General features: G+C 39.4%; 1 protein-coding gene across 1 annotated transcript in view; it reads right to left on the reverse strand.

Annotated features, from left to right (window-relative positions):
* The window catches only part of LOC132956690 (gamma-aminobutyric acid receptor subunit gamma-3), a 76,860-nt gene that overhangs the window by 38,983 nt on the left and 17,230 nt on the right, over positions 1-20,647 (reverse strand). Inside the window, exon 3 of the mRNA XM_061030266.1 lies at positions 15,646-15,713. Coding sequence (XP_060886249.1) covers positions 15,646-15,713 — 68 coding nt within the window. The remainder of the gene's footprint in view (positions 1-15,645; positions 15,714-20,647) is intronic.

The raw sequence follows: 20,647 nt of genomic DNA on the forward strand, positions 1-20,647 counted from the left end.
GATGTTTTAATGTTGTTTCAGTGTCTGACTTCCCTCTTAATCTTTTCTGTGGTAAATTGATGCATTGTGCTTCAGCTCCGGAAAGAAGCCTTGCATCTCTGCTGCAGAATGCTCCGGACTGCAGGAGCTGGTCCGGAGACAGACCAAACACGCAGCTGGTGGAATTTAGGGGTTTGAGCCTTAGCTTTTGACTCTGCATCTTACTGATACACAATAACACCTGAACAGTAAAAGAAAATGTGTTCTGACCCCACACCCTGCCTGAAGTGATTAGTGCTGCACCTTTAGGTCCAAAGTTTCCCTCAGACTTTGAGGTCGATCTTTGATCTTTCCTAAACCTAACTGAGCTGTTGTGGTGCCTTGAAATATTTTGCGGATCCCCATTTAAAACAGTGTTACAATGCTTAACTTGTGCAAGGTTTCAGGTCCTGAGGTAACATTATTTTAAGAGTAATCCCAGGATAAGTCTGCAGAGTCCGTTAAACGGCTTGTTCTGCTTATCACTCGATAGTTCCCTGATATGAAGCCAAGAATTTCAAGAGACAGCTTCGAGCCTCTACATAAGTTGTGAAACCTCTTTCATAGGCTCTCTTCTCCTTGCACTGGAGAGCAACCCTCCCCTGGCAGCTCTGCAGCCTTCTGCCACTTGGAAGGCTTCCAGAGAGCTGGCCAATCAGGACAAAGTGGGCCCGAGGAGGGGGGTCTTAAAAAGACAGCTAAATTAAACCGTTCCAGGCAGAGGCTCAAATAAGGGATTTTACAGATGCCAAGATAAAATAAATAAGGAATATCTGAGCTGCAAATCATGCAAAGCTTCTCCATAGGTTTCACAGACAAGGTGCTAGGTGAACATGAGGATAATATGGGATCGGAGTTACTCAGGGACGGCACCAGGATTTTTTTTCTCCCGGTGCTGGGGGCTTGACTAATATGTTGGGGTGTTATGAATAGTCGATTTTCATGAATTCATAGTTGCTTTTTAATTTCCCTCTTTTTTTCCAAATAAAAGCAGACATACGTGAGGGGGCTTAACCGAGGCTGGACAGATTTGTGGTGGGGCTTTAACACCCCCTTGCCCTGGTGTAGCGCTGTGCTTTAAGTTACTGTAATTATTGTTTCCCAACATTATCCATAAAATTGATTAGTTTAATGATTAACGGGTTAAAATATTAAATCACAGTTCACATTTTCTGTTTCCAAGAATTTAGCTGAGCTATTGGCTCTCATGGCCAATCACAGAACAGAAGGGTGGAACTTGACAGTACGGTTTTAATAAATATATTGAAAAGGTTTTATTAAGAAGGCCAGCACATTAATTAATTATTAATGTGCTTAATTAATGTTTGTTACAAAAACAAACTTACTTGAAATGAAGATTAATATTCTTCTGTTGAGAATGGTAAAACTTCAGAAAAAAAAGCTGTACTTTCACTGATACAAATGGGAACATAATTGAGGCGTACAGTGATAAATTAATCTGCAAACATCTGCTGCTCTTTAATTTGTTTTCAAATGTATCAGAGTTTTTAATTAAAGAGCCACTTCACTGATGTGTTACATTTATGGAAATAAGATGCCATTTAAGGACGCAAATGACTCCATTAACTGTAAAATTATGCATGCTACTCTATGCTACAAAGACAATACGAACAAAAAGATGACAAATATATCAAATTATAGATGTAAAAGAATACTGATAATAATAATAATCATTTAAATAATAATGCAACTATCAGAGCCACACCACTCCATGGCACCAGCAGAGTTCTTTGGGTCGTCTTTAGCAACAATACAGACAAAGATTTACAGAAGAGTGAAATGAGTAACAGTCTGTCCTGCAGAAAATCACACCTTTTCAGACTGCTGCCACTGCTTGAAATGCATTTGACCTTTTACCCCGTCTCTGCACTAGTTAAAGTAGCTTACCAATTAGACAGAAGTCTATAATCAGGAGAACAGCGGGGCGCTCATGACCTTTAATTGTACTGAGCTCAGGGGATTCGAAAAAAACTGAACATTAGCCAGGATTTAATGACCAGAGGAGGAAAAGTGCTGCAAATCAAATAAACTAATATAAGCTGAAGCAATCATGCCTGAAAGCAGTGAGTTTCAGACTGAGAGAGAGGGAGGCAGATCTCTAATAATGCACCGATATTTCCAGCCTAATCTTTTATATAATTTCACATCAGAAGGTAATTTTAACTATGCTGAAAGAGTATCGATCTCATTTCCCTTCCCCGCCGCCTGCAGCTGCTTTCAGCCTCTAGAGCAGGGGTTTCTGGGAAGAGTGTTGTCTTTTTTTTTTTTTTTTACCTCGACAGCCTCAGAGGAGCTGCGATAATAAGTCTGCTGATTTAGAGGTACTATATATACCTGCAGTAAAATCAAAGATACTGTTGTACATGAATAATAAACCCTGCATGATTAATCCATTCAGGCTGACTAATCAGAAGTTTGAAACCGCATGAAAATACCTCCTGTATTGTTGAAGTACACCTTGTTATTGAGTAAGAAACCTTTACAGCGTATGGCGGCTTTGCCCGTGACGTCACTGTAGGCATAACAGATGCACAGCGATTACACCCACTGAGTGGCAGAGAGCCTGTAGTGAGTGACAGTGTCAACGTTTAGCCTGATGACACATAAAATACTTTGATGTGGATGATTTCTCTGACATTTCTTCGGACTTCAGGGTGTCTGTTTGGGTCAAACGTTTCTTGATGAAATCAACATTGAACTTATCTGACTGTAGAAGGGCTGCAGTAGGATCCCCTAAACTCATTTATTTACCAAAGAGATTTAACTCAACAGCACTCAGACAGCACTAGTACATGGTGTTCTTTCTCACTCAGTCAGTTGTTTTGCACAGATTCCAGGTCACAAACAAGACTGTGGGAATCTCTACAGTCTATTGATGTCCTTAATTTAAGCAGATTTTGCTTGTTTCACACCTTTTTTTGGTCATTCCCTTGCTCAAGACAGCCACATTGTGAATTATTTGTCACTCAGTCCGACTGAGGGGGTGTTTTCAGGGTTGAAAAAAACATCAGCACATTCCCTGAAAAACATGGTCTGGGTCTTGCATTCATGGTCAGGGTTTGGGTTAGCTTCCCCTTTTGTCTGTTGCTACCTCTCAAGATTTATTCTATTGAACCTTTCTGTTGAGTCCCGTTGAAATCATAGATCTCTTTTTAAAGGAAGACCTGTCAAAGACTAGTAGTAACACACAAAAAATGCACTCAAACTCATAAAGTACATAATAAAATAACAATACAAGAAAGTTTGCATTCAAGATTTAAAAACATCTGTGTTACTAAGTTTAGCAGTTTAAAGGTGCAGTAAAACTAAAAGCTATGTTTCCCAACTCAGGTCTAACTTTGGGAACCACAAATTGCACGTCAGGAAACGAAGGTTGTGGAGTCTGTCCTTCAAGATTAAAAGTGAGGAAAGGTTGTCATCCCAGAATACCTTTATAAATGAAGATATACCAATGTGCAAGCCAGCATGTAGGGCCTACTTAAATCAGTCCAACTGACTTCAGAATATACAAAGTACAGTGATGTGTCTGGAATATACATTTCGTAATACATTTCAGTGCATAATGATGCACACTATGCAGCATAAAAAGATGTTCATGTACAGTACATCACCATAATCCGTTAGGCTCTAGCTTCTTTTTACATAAAAGGAGAGGCAGGACTTATTTCTGTAGTAAAATCTCTGTAAAGTCTTCAGCTATTTAGCAACATACTGAATGGCCCACCTTAAAGACAAGCTGTCATTAAGTAAAAACTCTGAAGTATTTAAAAGGCGATACCAACTCAATTTCTTCACTGTCCAATTTTCTCGGACATTGCTTTTTGCTGCCATCCTTGATGATGCAAAGAACATACGTATAGTATTGTCTACATTTAGAACAAGTCACAGCTGACAGAGCTGTTCTTGTACTACTTCTTTGTACTAAATCAAATTCATGCTGAAGAAAGCGTGTACAGCAGTAAATGTCAGTGTCATCAGCATTAAAACAAGAAAACAAGGAAACAAAGAATTTGGAACATTTTCACTGAGGCAATTAAAGGCACAGCCGACGACAAACTCACAATAACCTCAGTGATCGGTGACAGGCTTTGAGTGTCGGCTAGACTCAGAACATGCAAGCAGGGAGACAGGGAGGAATGAACGGTTCATCAAATTGGTACCTCGTGGCAGACATTGGTCAAAGTTTTTACATGCTTACACCTGCAGATGATGGATTCTCTTTGTTCCTTTTTCAGAGCACATTATTACTCATTTCTGTCAGGACCTAAAGATAATTTCAACCAAAATCTTAAAAAGTGTGTCTGGAGAAAATTACCAACTCTGCCTTTAATACAGATAGTAAATAAAAGTGGGCCCATAACTGAACCTTGAGGTACCCATTTGTGGATTAGTAATACATCAGAGATGACACCCCAAACTGCTAGTCTGAGCCAGTTAGAAAGGTAGTTTGCAAACTACTTACAGTATGGTCTGAGAACAAAAAATAGGTTTAAAACGATGTAATACGATTCTGTGATCATCAAGGCCTTGGAGAAGTTGATAAAATACGGACAGACAACAATGTTTACTGCATAAGGCTTCAAAATTATAATTTATAACCAAGCAGTTTAACTTTTTCTTCTCTATTGACCAAAATATGAGAAATAACTTGATGGTTAAACTTTGTGAGAGCCACTTATAGTTTTAAGGTGATATTTTCTTTTTGCACAAAGCCAGGTCTACACAGATTTGATTTTAAGGGTTGGCTCGAAAAGGGCACTGACCTCAACCCCATCATCACTGCAGGATAAATTGGAATGTCAACTGCTGGTCAGACTTTATCACTGAAGACCAAACAGGGAGGCTAAGGTATCCTGCTCATTGTGTTGCATCATCCAGCTTTACTGCAACTTTCTTGTGGGATGATCGGGGCTCACATAAAGGCATCGTAGAGACAAGTCTAAAAAGGTCATAAGCTAAGTGACATGAGAGAGCTGATTTAACAGACAACAATGAGGAGTCAAGAAGTAAAACATGTTGAGTCACAAAATATGTTGTAACAAATTTAGATTTTTCCATGTAAATACCTATTATTACTGATGTTTTCCTTCAAAACATTTTAGCCTCAGTTACAAGATATATGTATATATTACATATATTTTAAATCACACATGCATGCTTCCCTGTTGCAGTTTGCCTAACCTGCAGATGAACTAATATCCTGCAGGACTCTCATGTTTGACCTGTAAGACTCACTTTTAGAGCCTTTGTTCATCCTCTGTGGTGTGACAACAACATTCTGAATCAATATGTCCATTCAAGCGGGGGAAAAAAAATCCTTACACACCACGGTGAACTCTTCTGCATGACTGCAGCAGCCCTCTGTCAGCTGACTCTCAGACAGAAACACTGAAAAGTGTAGGAGCATCAAAAGTAGTTCACTCACCTTAAGCACAAGAGCTGAGCAGATTACTACACATCCTGTGAGATTCTGTTCACAGTGATTTGTTGGACAAAGAAAGAAATCCACATTTGGATCTATTTAACTAATGATGTAAGGCCTACATTATGAGAGCAACTGTAACCAGTCAGTCAGTCAGTTAAAGTCACAATACTGTAGTTTTCAAAACTAACATCCTGGTAAAGTTATCATGACTAGTGCTAGTGCTAGCATGCTCCTGTTAGCAAACATGATAACAGTTGACAACAGTATTTCTCCAAGTAGCCCTGGGAGTACACTCCAGACTTTTCTCATCACAACATTGACAAAATCTGAAATCCTTAAAACAGCTATAAATATTTTTAAAGATTTTAGAGGCTCTGAGAATCATCGTCCCGCCAGCTAAGTGCCTCTTTAAGAATAACTCTCATCCTATATAAAATCAAAACGTATGAGTTTTAAAAAATTCCCCTCTGATAAAGTGTGCACCAAAGAAGATATGAGCTGTTCAGATCAAAATAATTTTTTGAACCAGACTGGAAACATGTTCATTTCAGCTGTAAAAATGGGCATTTTTTGAATGGGTGTTTATGTGACCTCCGGCTACCAGCCTCAAGTGGACACTCGAGGAACTGCAGTTTATTTTTTCCACTTCCACATTAGATTCATTTTTCAACACTGGAGGGTTTTTTTTTTTTTTAACAGGGTTTGGTCATTGGATGGGTTAATATGTGTAATGTTTCCATACTTTAACACTAGAGCTCATGAACCAACCAAGTTCACACAAACAGACTTCCAAACTTGAGACCATGTGAGAAGCATGTAGAAACTTTGAGTCATGTCAGACATGTGCTGACCTGCCAGTCAGTGCTGTCTGAACCTCTCCTCTGCTCTGACGCAGTTCTACTTTCAAAGATACTGAGAGGAAAGTGAATTGTTTAATTCCATCATTCATCATCCTCTCTCCTGTCCACTAGGTGTAAACGTCAGGTCACACTGACACATTCACTCTTAGAACAGAATATTTCCTCATCAGTTTTCTCATCAGGTGGACAAATAAGGAGTATTACTCATTATTGAAAGCCTCCACATGGCTTAATGTGGACTCTCATATGTGGGGAATTATTCTGCCACTGTTTACACGCAGTTTAAAATGACCAGAATACAAATCAGAGCGTGACTGGGCTGACTAACAGCTCAGGTTGGAATAAACAGCTGGATTTGAGGCAGCATGGTGGAAGCCTCCTGCCATGAAAACACACAGCTCTGTGCTGCCTGCAGAGCTGCAGAGTTTCATTTCTGTAAAGAGAGATCAGAGGCATATGCCACTGACTCTCCTACCCCCCATGAAAATAAGATATCATTCATGATTTTTAATACATTTTGCGGAAAGTGAAGCGCCATATGATGTGGTCTGAGCTGGGGTAGATTCCCAGAATCATAGTATCTGTACAGTACATGCATAGAGCAGACATATTAGTGACATAACACATAGGCAGTGTCTGAGTACATACTTTATTGGGATTGGCTGTATGTTATCCACTATTACCTTACAACTGACACCATAGTCAATTTAAAATGTCTTTTCATCCTCCTAGTTCAAAGTTGATTTATTTGTTATTTGTGAAGAAATCTCTAACCATCTAAAATGACTCCTGCAACCTGTTATCATCGCCCTGCTGCACATGCAGCCTTCACCCTGTGTGAATAGGAGACTAGTCTGTTACAGGTACATTTTCTCTACATTAAGCACAAAAGAATGACACACACCATGAATGACCTGTTTTGAAGACTGAATACCATGGAAACAGCGTTTATGCTTGTAAAATACATTAGATTGAGTGCTCATATAGGCCTATTAATGGTATTTTTTTTTCTTTTTCAAGGGTTCATTATATAAGCCTCTGGTATAAGTGAACAGCACCCTTGAAGATGTCCATTATCAAAGAATAATGGCATTATCCATACTTACTGCTGCATGAATAATGCGTCTAAAGTCGGGTCATAATGGCAATCGGTACTGTGCCGCACTGAAGCACGATTGCCCTCCGCCGTCCCTTGAAACAGTCTGAACAACACGTCTTTTAAAATGTTAAAAGTCATCTCTGTAAGTCCAGCACTGGACACTGCAGCTGTAACTGTAAAGTAGGGCAAAGCATGCAGCTAAAGCTCGGCAGTGTGACACGGCCTCTTTACGATAATGCAGTAGAGAGCACACAGTGCATATAGTATCCGTCCTGTGCTCTGATACGTCACATCATATGCTCTTGGTGGTTCTCTCCTCGTGCCCTCGTTAAAGAAAATGGAGGTCACTTTGAATGAGAAGACAAACTTTCATCATCCACCTGGTGTGAACTGCTGATCTGAGGTTGTGTTATGTACATGGATACAATATGTTAGGACTGGAAAGTAGGGGTGCAGAAATGCAAAATTTTCTCTAATCGATTACTCTTCCCATTGTTAAAGCGAGTACTCGAGTAATCATTTTGTAGTTCTTTTTTTTTCTGTGATTCTTTTCCCCCACGGGAGGCCCCGCCCCCAACTATGACGCGATGCCGACTGTATCTATTGATTCATTTGAATCTTCGGGATTTTAATAATTGTTAGAAAGAGGCCTTTGTATTAACATTCAAATATGACATTTCTTACTTCAACAGACAGCAAACCTCAAATAAAACTTCACACAGACGTGTTATGACCGTTTTAACACTATTTATTATAATTAAGAGCAGTGAGTGTGGCGAGCGGACGTGCAGACATCAATGCGCACTCATCGTATGTTGAAGCTGTTTTGACAGCAACATTCTGTTAACAAAGACTACAGTCTGCAGTGTAGAGCACACTTTACTCTGGGAAATGAAGTTACAATAGAACAGGTGAGCAATTTAAGTGTCTGTCTGTTTCATCTTTCTCCTCTGTGCGTAATGACACACTCGCTCAATCTCGCTCGTCTGTCTGCTATGAGCTCTGTCTCCCTATAAGGTTGTTCCATTTTGTAGTTATTAAAAGAATAATCATCTAAAATTCCAAAATATAGGAAAACATCTAGTTCTGCTGCTCTGTCCTGGATGATCAAACGTCATTGGTTTAGCGGAGTAAAGCGGTAATCGCAAAGTGAAAGTCCTTCTTTTTCTGTGGACTAAAAAGACAATTTGAACTGAACTTTTGTAGATCATATTGCATATTTCGTTTGTTTGGGACTTTTTGTTCATTGTGAATTCATAGGGGGGTTAATTAAATGGATATTTTTGTTAGGGTAGCAGCGTACGGATCAATAACGGACGCGTTTCAGCACAGAGCCTTTATCAGCGCTTTGTTTGTCATCCATTTTCTTTTTGCGCTCGTGCTGCTTTTTTTCTGTTTTGAATTAGACCTATCCTAGAACCCACAATGCAACAAGAAACATTTACAAAAATGTGGACTACAAAACGATTATCGATTACATTTTTTTTGTAACCGATTATTATTTAATGGACTCGGGTACCCGAGTACTCGTTTGCACCCCTACTGGAAACCCCTTAAAAGACATATCTGCATGTTTTCTATGACAGTCAGGGTAACTGGAAAATCTGAATTAATGCTGGAAAGGACTCTGACTCCACCCCTCTGGACCACCGAGAAAAAATGCTTTTACTTCTAAACCCCCGTACAGAAAATACACGTTGTGAATGAAACACTAGTTGTTTTGAAAGATTGAAATTGATGACATTAACCCTCTTCAAAAATGTCCTTCATATTTCTTTCTCTCTCAGCCCTGTTCTTACAGTTTGTCTCTGCATAACCTTCAGACTGTCACACACATGGTCGTTAAAGGCTTGTACCTCCTCGGGTCCACACTGGAAAAAAAAACAAAAAGCACCAGGAAGATTATTGGAGAGATAGGACAGTGGATAGAGTCCGAAATCAGGGAGAGAGAGAGAGTGGGGAATGACATGCAGGAAAGCAGCCACAGGTTGGATTCAAGCCCCGGCTGTCTGCTTGGAGGACTACAGCCTCCATACATGGGGTGCACGCACTAATCACTGTAGCTTTAAAAGCAAATGTATTTTACATAATATTTTACCTTTAAATACACTGCAAACTCTGAGTGTCCAGTATAGCATGTAGCTACCAATGAAGCACGGAAAGTTTTTCTCGCTGAGTACGCAGCTTCCTTTTTTACTCATTATATCAACTCGGACAGTTTTGTGATTTTTATATCTTGAAATAATTTATCAGGACTTGTCAGGTGAACACGGCTTACATTTAGCTCAATGAGACGTTTTTGACTAGAAATGAGAAAAATACACTTGTTAATCTGTTAGGCGAGATATAGTAATATAAGTATTGCTGTATCTAATTGTTTGATAGCTGCTCAATCATACTCATTATAAAAATCTTGTACATCCTGAGTCCTTCTTTCTTTTAATTGACGAGTTAGTCTGCTTCCAATCCTCACTCCGTCATGAAATACTCCATCTTAAAGTCTCTAGAAGTTTAAGCTGATGTGGTACAGCTCACTTTTTCATTCTACAAGCTAACTAAAGAGCGCTAACATTAGCCTGCTAACACAACAATGCAGGCCCCAGGGGATTGCAGCTCGAGATAAGGACAACTGGAGAGTTGAGACTTCAGCGGCAGAGGTGCAGCCAAACAGCATTTGTTTTGGTTTCATGCTGCTGGTGCCCAAGGGCGACATCTACTGGATCAAAAAGTCACGCGTTCTTTCTTTAAGCCGTGTTTCTGCAGATCGGCTCGTGTCTGTAAATCTTTGTAAACCTGACTGAGGATGCTCAGTACTGTGGTTACACAGGTAACACACAAAGTCCTGAACACGGTTAAAACAGAAACATATCTTTACAAGTTCATTACATGCTGAATGAACCCACCAGCAGACTATTAATACTCCTCTGTTCTTTTTGTTCTCCTCATTATGATCCTCATGCTGATGACTTCATTACCTAAATCTACCAGCCAGAAAAATTAAATGCATCACTCGAGCCTCCGACTGAAACGTTATTTTCTTCCTGTTTCTGAGCAATCCTGTAACTAACCAGTTGACCGACTACTGGAGACTAATTTTCAGAAAGTGAGTGACAAAATAAATTCAAGGCAATTTTCTCTCGCAGCAGGTACGAGCCAAACAATTACAGTAAGAAGCAAAATGTCAGGAACATTACGAATTAAAATTATGCTTGGAGCTAAAGAAAAAAACACAGTCAGAGGGATGCTGCTGCAGTCCTGCCAGCAGCTCGCTTACACAGTGGGAAATGAACTGGCATGAATATTGTATTTGTCCTGGTGTTCAGAGTGTGATGGCCTGTGTGTGTGGGCAGCTCCTCCACAGGGTGAGAATAGCATCAGGGACACACTGGCACCACTTTCCATTTGGCAGCGAAATCCTGGACGACACCAAGCCGTCTTGGACTCTGAAAGAGCCACAAGTATAAAAATGTCTTCTTCATAATTACAACAAATGCAGCTTTCTACAACTCAACATATGTTTACTGCTTAAAAAAAAGAAAATCACATTCAGTCTTCTGAATGGGTCATTCATGGTGTGCTTCATCCTTTTGTGCCTAATGTAGAGGAAATTGAGGAAGAGCAGACAGGATTCCAATTTACACACGATGCAGGGTGAGTGTACTGCAGGAGGCTGATAGCAGGTTGCAGATTTCATGACGGCTTATTTAGAGATTTCTTTTCAATTTAGAAATCAGGAGCAAGCTGGAAAGAAGTCAAAATACTCTTTAAAGGCAAATTTGTGTGCAGCACTTCGAAAAACTTAACCGCCCACCTGTCCTTGCCAATAAGCTTCGGCTGGTCTACATGATTTGATTGAAGTTTAACAGAAAAACAAGGTTTATTGAAATTCAACGCACAGGTATCATTAGACATTTTAAGAGCAAAAAGTTCAAGAGGATTCGGGCAGGGAAGTGCCAGCAGGGGAAGTCGGCGGTCCTTCAAGGTACAGCTGGGTGATAAAAGAATCTTTAAACAGGAGTGATGTTAAAATGAATGCCCTTATGGATGTCTAACTTTGGAATTATTTCCCCCAGTAGCTGGAGATACTGCAGATTTTAACAACATGTCCATGCTCTAGTTCCTGTCCTCTTGCACAACACTGTTTGACCTTCTGGTTCTGTCCGGTCCTCCTCTGGAAAAGAGGAGTAAACGAAGTAAACTGAGGAGCATGGATGAGACAGTGGAAGGGAATTTAAGGAGATTTTCTTAGGCAACACAATGTAAGGAATATCTTAGTTTGTTTTTGCTCCCAGTAAAAATGCTCTGATGATTACTGAGGGAATAAAAAAAAAAAGCTCCTAAAACGAGATTTTCAGGCAGGATGTACTCATTAATACCCGTTTTTTATTATGATTTCTGCATGTAAAAAAGCTGTTACTATGGCGCTGGTTGCTTCCTGAACCCCTCCACAATACAGGAATATATTAATATAGTATATGATATCTGTGTTGTGTAAAATAACACTTTTTGTTTGGTAGGAAGATATTTGTTGTTTCACTTTGGACCAGGTGGGTTAATTACTGTATGTAAGGCCCCTTATCTCAAACCTCTTTAACTCCTGTTTTACTTTTCCTCTGCTCGACTCTCTCAGTGATACGTTTTAATTACTCCTATGTAAACACTTAATCTACCTAAAAATGTTCATGTCTAATTATTCTTGAAAAAAAAAAAAGAACGCAGAAAAAAAGGAAGCTGTGTTTTGTCACAGAGCTGTGTGGCATAAACTGCCGTCCAAAATAAAAGGAAAGAATAAAAAGAAAAGAAAGAAAGAAAGAAGGGATTAGCAGCTCAGTTTATAGAGCGTCCTGACTTCTCGTGTCCACTGAAGAACAGGGGGAGATGCTGACTTTAACCCTGATGAATATATTGAGGATGCTTTTTATAAAGATTTATTTAGGGGCCTTTTCTGCCATCAATAGAGAGACAGGTCAGTGGATGGATAATCAGAGAGAGAGAGAGAGAGAGAGAGAGAGAGAGAGGGGAATAACATGCAGCAAAGGAGCCACAGGTCGGAGTCAAACCCAGACTGTCTGCTTTGAGGACTGGTAGCCTCTGTACATGGGGCATACAAACCAACCACTAGCCCATCAGCGCCACATATCGAGGATTATTTTTATGTTTTTTGTATTCGTGACGTTTGAACTTTGTTCAGAAGTCTGTGTCCGATCTTTAAGCAGTTTTTTTCGGGCACTTATCGTAAACGTTATTCAATGTTTTTAAATGATCCCTCCTGCTTGTGGTAAATGTTGCTCTGGACCAAAGTGCTCTGTGCTCCACTTAGTGAATGTGTAATCCGAAAATGTTTCTGCTGTTTGTTATTCACAGGTTAGAATACAGAAAAACTGCCTTCAAAATGTGTGAGAACAACTTTAGTTTACATAACTGGATACTTTTTTTAAAACTGGCAGCATGTGCTAATTAAATATTTAATATGATTTCATCAATATTGATCAATTGAACAATAATTGAAACAATAAAGCTCGGTTCAAACGGCACCTTTTTCAAAAACAGGTTACAAGAAGTTAAAATACTGATGACAATAACAATTATAATATATTATTAGAGTTACTGTGTCTTTCTTCATCTCCCTCTCTCCCATTGTTGCTAACATTAATATATTAATATTAGACTGATCTCTCTATGATCATCAGTTAGCTGTTACTGCTGATACTACACATGTCTTTACCATTATAACATTGTAGCTACAAATCTGATTCATTGTTGTTGTTGCTCTGTTTGTCTCTATCCTTCTTCTTCTCTTCGTCTCTGTTCATCATGAGTCTGGTGCTCGAGGTTTCTGCGTCTTAAAAGAAAGTTTTTCCTTGCCTCTATCACTTTGCTAAATGTTGCATAGTGCTCCTGATGGATAAACGTTAGGTCTTTATAAATAATATAGTAAAGTACGGTCTAGACCCGTAAAGTGTCTCGGGATGCCGTTTGTCATGAATTGATGCTATACAAAGAGCGATTGGAGGATTGATTAAATAATAATAGATTGTTCGGTGATGTAAGTGGGGAATGTATATATATCTATATATATGTATATATATATATATATACACAGATACAGTAAGGGCTTCAAGGTACAAAAATACCTCCAGCTTTTGTTTGAAATAGAATCGACTCAATGACATCAAATGACTCACGCTCACTTTCTGTTTCAGTCGTTCAGACGTCAAGCGATTGTGTGAAAGCACCTGCAGGATGGAGGCAGCGTCACCTTTATTTTAAACGACCTGCTGCAGTGCAGTAGTGAGCTCGTGAATTGGGTTTTAAATTGGAATTCATTTGAATTTTAAAACAGTTTTTTGTCCACAGGTGTGCACACTATTTTTCTGTGAATCGTCCTCTTTTCATTTGAGCGTAGAGAATTAATCAGCGTCTGTCTGCAGGAGAAGTCATGACACCCCGAATTACACTCAGCTTTGTAATTAAAGACAATACAAGCATGACAGCTGATACTATATATGAATTCTTCTCTGACAATGACGCCTTAAATGAGCTCGTCTCTCACGCGCGCACACACACACGCACACACCCCCACACACACACATACACACAGTGTCTGAGTGCTGCTGTTGTAGCACTAAAAATACTTATTTTAATTAAACCTCTCTTCTGTATGCAGGTTGAATATTCCAGGCATGAAGACATAAAGCACATGACTTTGCTTTTCATTTCGATACAGTACATTACATCAAGCACAGCAGATGACAGGATTAACAAGTATTAGTAAATTATCAAACACAAAGTAATACCCAATTTGTATTTGTCCTTTAAAGTAACAATTTACATGTTGACCAACTTAATAATTCAAATAGTAGAGTTAGTAGAGTTACAGTATTTTGTTATAATGCTGCCTTCATGTGCTACACAGAACTGTCGTACTTCTCAGTTGTGCAGTCGTCATGATAACATACAAGCTGTTGGCAGGAAAAAGCACCGAACATGAACACTAGAAGTTTTGTGGCTGATGTTTAATCATCTAAAGAAAGTAGCCTAGAGCTCCTTTGTGCTTCAGCGGCAGAATGAACAACATCAACAAGCATATTTGATCAATGTTAATATACTGTACTTGCATGCTTTATAGTTAAAAGTGTGCTTGCTTGCAACAGCTAACAGATTCATATAATATAAGCTGCAACTACTAAAAATAAGTGACAGCCATTATGAACAAAAAAAATAAATACATATTTTGTAATCGTCAATTGTTGACACCGTTTTTCGACCTTTCTGCCATTTTTTGCTGCCCTGACACGACACACAAACGTCACAACTCACATCTTCGGTATTATTGTAATAACAACTTTGGAGGGCTGTTCATGCGCTCAAAACTCGTAAATATGGTACATACAATATTCCCTAGGACATGAATACAGCTTAGTAAGATTATCCCAACACTGCACACACACAGTCTTTATACCAGAGACAGATAGAAGTTTTACTGATCCAACATGCCTTATCTGTTGTTTTCTTAACAAGACTTTCAATCTATTTCCCCTCCTGAATAAACAGCTTTTATCTCCAGCTGACTGTTTATACTCTCTGTAACGCTGGACTAAAGACCATTCAGTTCCCAAACCCTCCCGAGTTTCCTGAAATCTTAAACCATTCTCTATTTCTATGTCCATCCTTGACTCCCTAAGCACTACATCACTTCAGGCTCGTAAACTCGTGCAACATGTGATTTAAAATGGAGCATAAAGTCAGAAGTCAGAGTCACAACCTTTGCAAGCACCTATTACACACAGCTAGACCTCATAAAAATAATGTCTCTGAGTAATAAGTCAAACATCCTGCAGCCATTGTGGTGAACAAAAAGTTTAGACAGAGAAAACACAGTTTGTCTTTCTCCTGAAGAAATAAAAGACAGCCTCATATAATATGATACATAATATTATTTGCATGCTGCTATGGCAACACTCTCCCTGATAGGTTGTTTTGCATGGCTGTCAAGCTAGTAAGGGGGCGGGACTTCCTGCCCCTGAAATCTAACAGCAGCTTGATACTCAGTGTGACATCTTGGTGGGTACAATCACTTCTTCAAAGTCCACCGTCACACTCAGTTCAAAGAGTAAAACTCAGATTCAGCATTGTTGTACCATTACAACATTTTCAGACCAACAGTCAAAAAAACAAGAAGAAGAACGTAACCACAGTGACAGAGATGTACATGGACTCACCATATTTATTGATGACACTGGTCCGATGCTGTTCACAAATATGTCCACGTCTATGACTGTTGGCTTAACTGTGGGAATATAGAGAAAGAAAAAACAGTTATTGATCAGACTTTAAGCCGGGTACCTGCCTCTTTTGTGAATCGAAGTGGGGGAAAGTGAAGGTGGATCAATGAGACTTTGTTGTTCTGAATCCTTTGAAGAGAGAGGAGCTTCTGTGTGAAGCATTCCTCAGGGGGATCAGCAGTCCTTTTTTTAACCCGGGCCCTCTCTGTGATGTCATGGAGGTAAAAACAATCTTTTTTCAGGGCTTCCAGTGTATGAAGAGATACGGCCAATTACTTAATTTTCCATGCATTGTTTCGTCTACAGTCTGATTCGCAACTTGAGAAATGAGAGTAGGGTTCAAGTTTAAAGAAAATGTTTATAGCTGTGCACTTGCACGCAGAAATCTGTTAATAAAGAATGATTTTAAGGAGATCTATCATGCTGATCCATATTGAAGTCCCTCGAGATTTTACTGATCTTGGTAAAACTACTTTTCTTTTGATGCCCCAAATGATTGGAAGGCTCTTCAGCAAACTCTATAAAGAGTTTAGGGATTGTTAGTGTTTTAATGATCTCAGTTTGTAATTGATTTGAAGTGTTTGTTGTTGTTTTTGCCTGTTTTACTGTGCTTGTAATCTCGACGGCATTGTATACGAGGGAAACCTCAATGTCCTTTGAGAATAAATAAAGGTTTGATTGAGTGATTGATTAAAATACATATATAAAATATATATTTGTGTAATCCCCAGACGTGGTGTCCTGCTGCTCTGAACGAAATGTTACGAGAACTTCACAAGACTTGGGCAGAATGGACTGCAAACAGAGCAGGCCAATCGGAGGACAGTGGGCACATTGAAGGGGGGCACTCATGAGTGTATCAGACTGACATATTAATGGTGCAAGTGAGTATAATAGATCTCCTTTAAGCTCATCTGACTTCTTTTCTGCATACAGGCGATGGCTACTGAAATGCATTGTGAAAAACAGGAATCATTCTTCTCCCAAAACCATGTCATTTGCATACAAATTCTGCATCGTCTTAAAAGTTTGTTTTGAAGGCTTTCCCCCTTTTGTTTTGATTGTATAGCCTGAGAGAGACAGGAGATGTAGGAAAAAGAAAGAAAGTGAAATATGCACCACACAGCGACAGGACTGATAGTCGAGGCTGACACAGGTGTGGTGATGACATCACCCCCTTAACTGAGCTAAGCCAGATTCTGCATTTATATTCATGTTCTGTTAATCGAGATTGAGTTAAACATAAGACTACAAACATGTGTTCATCTCGGCAGATATTTTAGATTTAGTCCTAGTCTGTTGATTCAAATGTTTGTTAGTTTTAGTCACATTTTAGTAATTTTTACCGTCATAGTTTTTGTTTTGTTACTATTTTTGTAATCTTTTATTTTCTTTTTTTTAAATAAGCTGACAGGTGACAGCAGATATTTGAATCAAGGTGAATCATGCCTCTCTCAGCAGAACTGATATTGATACCAGAGAAGACAGAGCTGGGTGTCCTGTCGACCATTGTTGTGAGCTGTCAGAGAGGCTGAGTCACATAATTACACCCTCGACAACATGTCGCCTCCACCAGGAAGGTCCTGCTAGACATGTTGTCTATCAGCCACACATTATGGCCTTCAGGACAACATCAACCCACACCCTTCTCATAGTGCATGCTCACGATACATATTCAAACATTTTCTTTTCCTTATTGTCTGAAATCAAACTTCTCCCAGCTGAGCTAGCGTCAGCTGTCAGAAACACTCCCGGCGGTTCCTGACTTCACCGCTCTCAAGGATCTCCTGCTGAGTGTTTAAGTGTCATTTAAAGGTTGAACCTTTAAACCGGCTCAGACACAGCTGTGACACACACTGCTGCCGTGAGTGATCAAATTTACATAGCAGAGAGCCTCCTCCATCACTTTACATCACCTGTCTATGGAGCCTTCACGTCTTGGCCAATTAAATCTGCAGCAAGAGTTTCTCCACCTGCCAGCCTCCAGTGCCTATGTTCAGTTCACAATCACATACTAACAGATGGCACACTGGAGAACACTTCTGCAGAGCCCCTGCTGAGACAGCTTTTCAAGACCGCTATATGCACAAGCACACAACACCTGGTGAGCTAACTGAACGGAGTAACTGCAATAAACCCCGGAAAGAAAAACAACACCTATATATTTAAAGATCCGAGCGACAAAATGAATCAAAATCCCTCATGGTATCTTTCTTGTTGTCTCTTGTTAATTCTGTAAATCACAGCATAACGAGTTATGGTTTCATGCCATAAAAAAAGTGTTTTAAATTGCACTGCATGCTAAACATTTGCTTTTTATTAAAGGAGATTTTTACAAAGAAAACATAAAAGCAATGTGCGAGGAAAGGATACGTTTCTCATTTCTTCTGCAGCATTGTAGTTGATGAAGTGCATATCATAAATCTCGCCCCTTCTTGATTTGAGTTGTATTTTCAACTGTGAGTGCAGCGTAAATACAACAACCTTTTTGTGCTTAGGATGCCGAGCCCTGAAAACGCTGAGCATCATTAGCTTTGTAAAGAAATGAAAATAGGAGCTGCCAATGCCAGAAAATGTCATTCGTGAACATTGCAGGCCCTTGTGCAGAAATGCAAAGCTTATTTGACTCAATACAGCAGAGCAGTGCATTGTGTGACCGGGTGTAGTTTTCCAATGAGACAAAACAATGAATAAGAGACAACCCTGCAGAACCCTGCTGGATGACCCTGAACATGATGCTGCTGCTTTTAAGAGCTCTCCATATGTGAACAACCAGATCATGAGAATGTCCTGAAGTGCACATGTGAAAACAAGCTTTAGGTTATGGATCCATATCGTATACAAAAACGTTTACAGAGTGTCTTCGTATGATGAATGTAAAAATATCTGTAAGTATCCCTAAGAATACCAGATATCAGATTCATACATCAAAAAGATGGCAGAGCTTGCAAATGTCATCATCGGATTTTCAGACAAGTGAGAGATATAAAGCTTAGTGACTGTATCAGAAAACGACAGGCCCTTATCTGAAGAGTTTTAAACTATGATACGGTTATTTATGTGAAGGGAAAACATGCTTACTGGTACGTCATAGATGCTAACGTAACATAGTTTGGATCTTAAATGCAAGGCTACTTTTATTTTTAAAAAGAGAAAAAGGGAAAAAAAACATGCATTCCTGTAACCCCATTGGACAGAAAAAACAGCCACAGAACACCATCTCCAGAGGAGAGAATAGATCTAAGAGTGAAAGAGTTCAATCTCCTCTAGATTAAATATGTTCAGTATAGACTTTATTATATTAGTTATACACAGCTGTCCTATGAATTAAGTTCATATGCAACTAACTAGTATCCGTAATTTCTGTTCAGTAGGATGTAATGCGAGTTCAAACAGTGCAAAGAAAAGTAGGAATGCGGAGGTCTCTGTAGGGGTCTGACACACAAAGGTGTTATAGAAATACACCGACAGCATTTCATCCTCTTACATTCTCCTCGTATGAGCCTCACCTTGTGTCTCTAGTGCCCACTTTGAAACTATAGTGACTCATTTAGACATCTACAGATGTGACATCAGGTCCAGCTGTGCAGATATAAAAAGATGACCAGCTGGAACATCTGCACCCACAATCTACTGTCTACTTATCTACGTCAGATCTTCAGAGAAAAATCAGTGTGATATCCATGTTTGATCTGACATGTGATCATATGAATCCATGACAGCCTGTTAAAAAAGCATCTGTGTGCTTCATTCATACAGACACAAGTCACATGACGAGAAGTAGCTATGAGTCAGAGTGATTATGATTCTCAGATACAAACATTTAAACTGCTCAATGTTATACTTTTTAATTTTGTACAACACTGATCCACACATTTTCATACCTCCTATTTAGACTCTGGATGCAGCTTGCAAAAAGCTGTAGTCAAAGTTTGCTGAAAACCCAAGTGTCTGCTAACCCCTTAATTTTCTCCAACTTCAGCCTGTTATATGTTTGGTTGTGGCTCCAAAATCTGAAGATGAAGACAATCAAAATGCAAAATACTTATCCACAATGGGTGACATCACAGTGGCTGCGTCCACTTCTTACATGCAAACTAAGCTCCTGTTGTAAATCTGCAACTGATGCAATCTGCATGTGTTGCATTCTACACAGTAAGTCAGTAAGCTGGTGGGGCTTAGCAAAGGGGTCAATGTTCAACCAAGCGGCAACCTCCGACAATGAAAAATGAAACCAATATGCATTTGCATAAATTGCAGTTCCTCGAGTGTCCACTTGAGGCTGTCTCCAAGAAGGAAGGAATCCCCATTAATACCCAAGTTATAATGTCTATATGGGTTTGCTCTCTATAACTCATTTCTTTATTGATTAAAACCAAAGGGGAAAGATTAAAAAAAAAAAAACATCAATTTTGATTTCATTAAGGCTTAGAGTTATGCATATATTTGCATCATTAGGAGTGTGAACTGACACGCAGGTGGGTGCTTTGTAGCTGTTCATCGAGGCCTACGGCCTGCCTCGGCTCTGCCTCTTTGTCTGTTAGTAGATTGACAGAAAGTAAGGCAGAGTCAGTGTTTCAATCACGCCTCTTTGCAGAAAAGCAAGGGTCAATGTCACTAAAGCCGTTTTCACATATGCACTCCGGATAATATCTAGATAATATCAGGAGGACCCCTCCGGAGATTCTCCTGACCTGGCTGTTCACACACTGTATGCTCCTCACAGCTGGAGACTATCCCTGTCAGATGGGAGGGGGGAGGCGGGTGGTCTCCCAAGGTAAGATGTAAAAAAAGGAACGCGCTACACAACGTTATAATGAAAATATTTGCCTTTATATCAATGCTATGTGTAATCCAACGGAATGACAACATCAACAAAATAGCGGAGAAGAACATACTGACGAACAGAAAACATAATACAGCCATTTAATTACGTGCA

Source organism: Labrus mixtus, chromosome 3, assembly GCF_963584025.1.
Source record: "Labrus mixtus chromosome 3, fLabMix1.1, whole genome shotgun sequence".
In the NCBI taxonomy this organism is placed as follows: domain Eukaryota; kingdom Metazoa; phylum Chordata; class Actinopteri; order Labriformes; family Labridae; genus Labrus; species Labrus mixtus.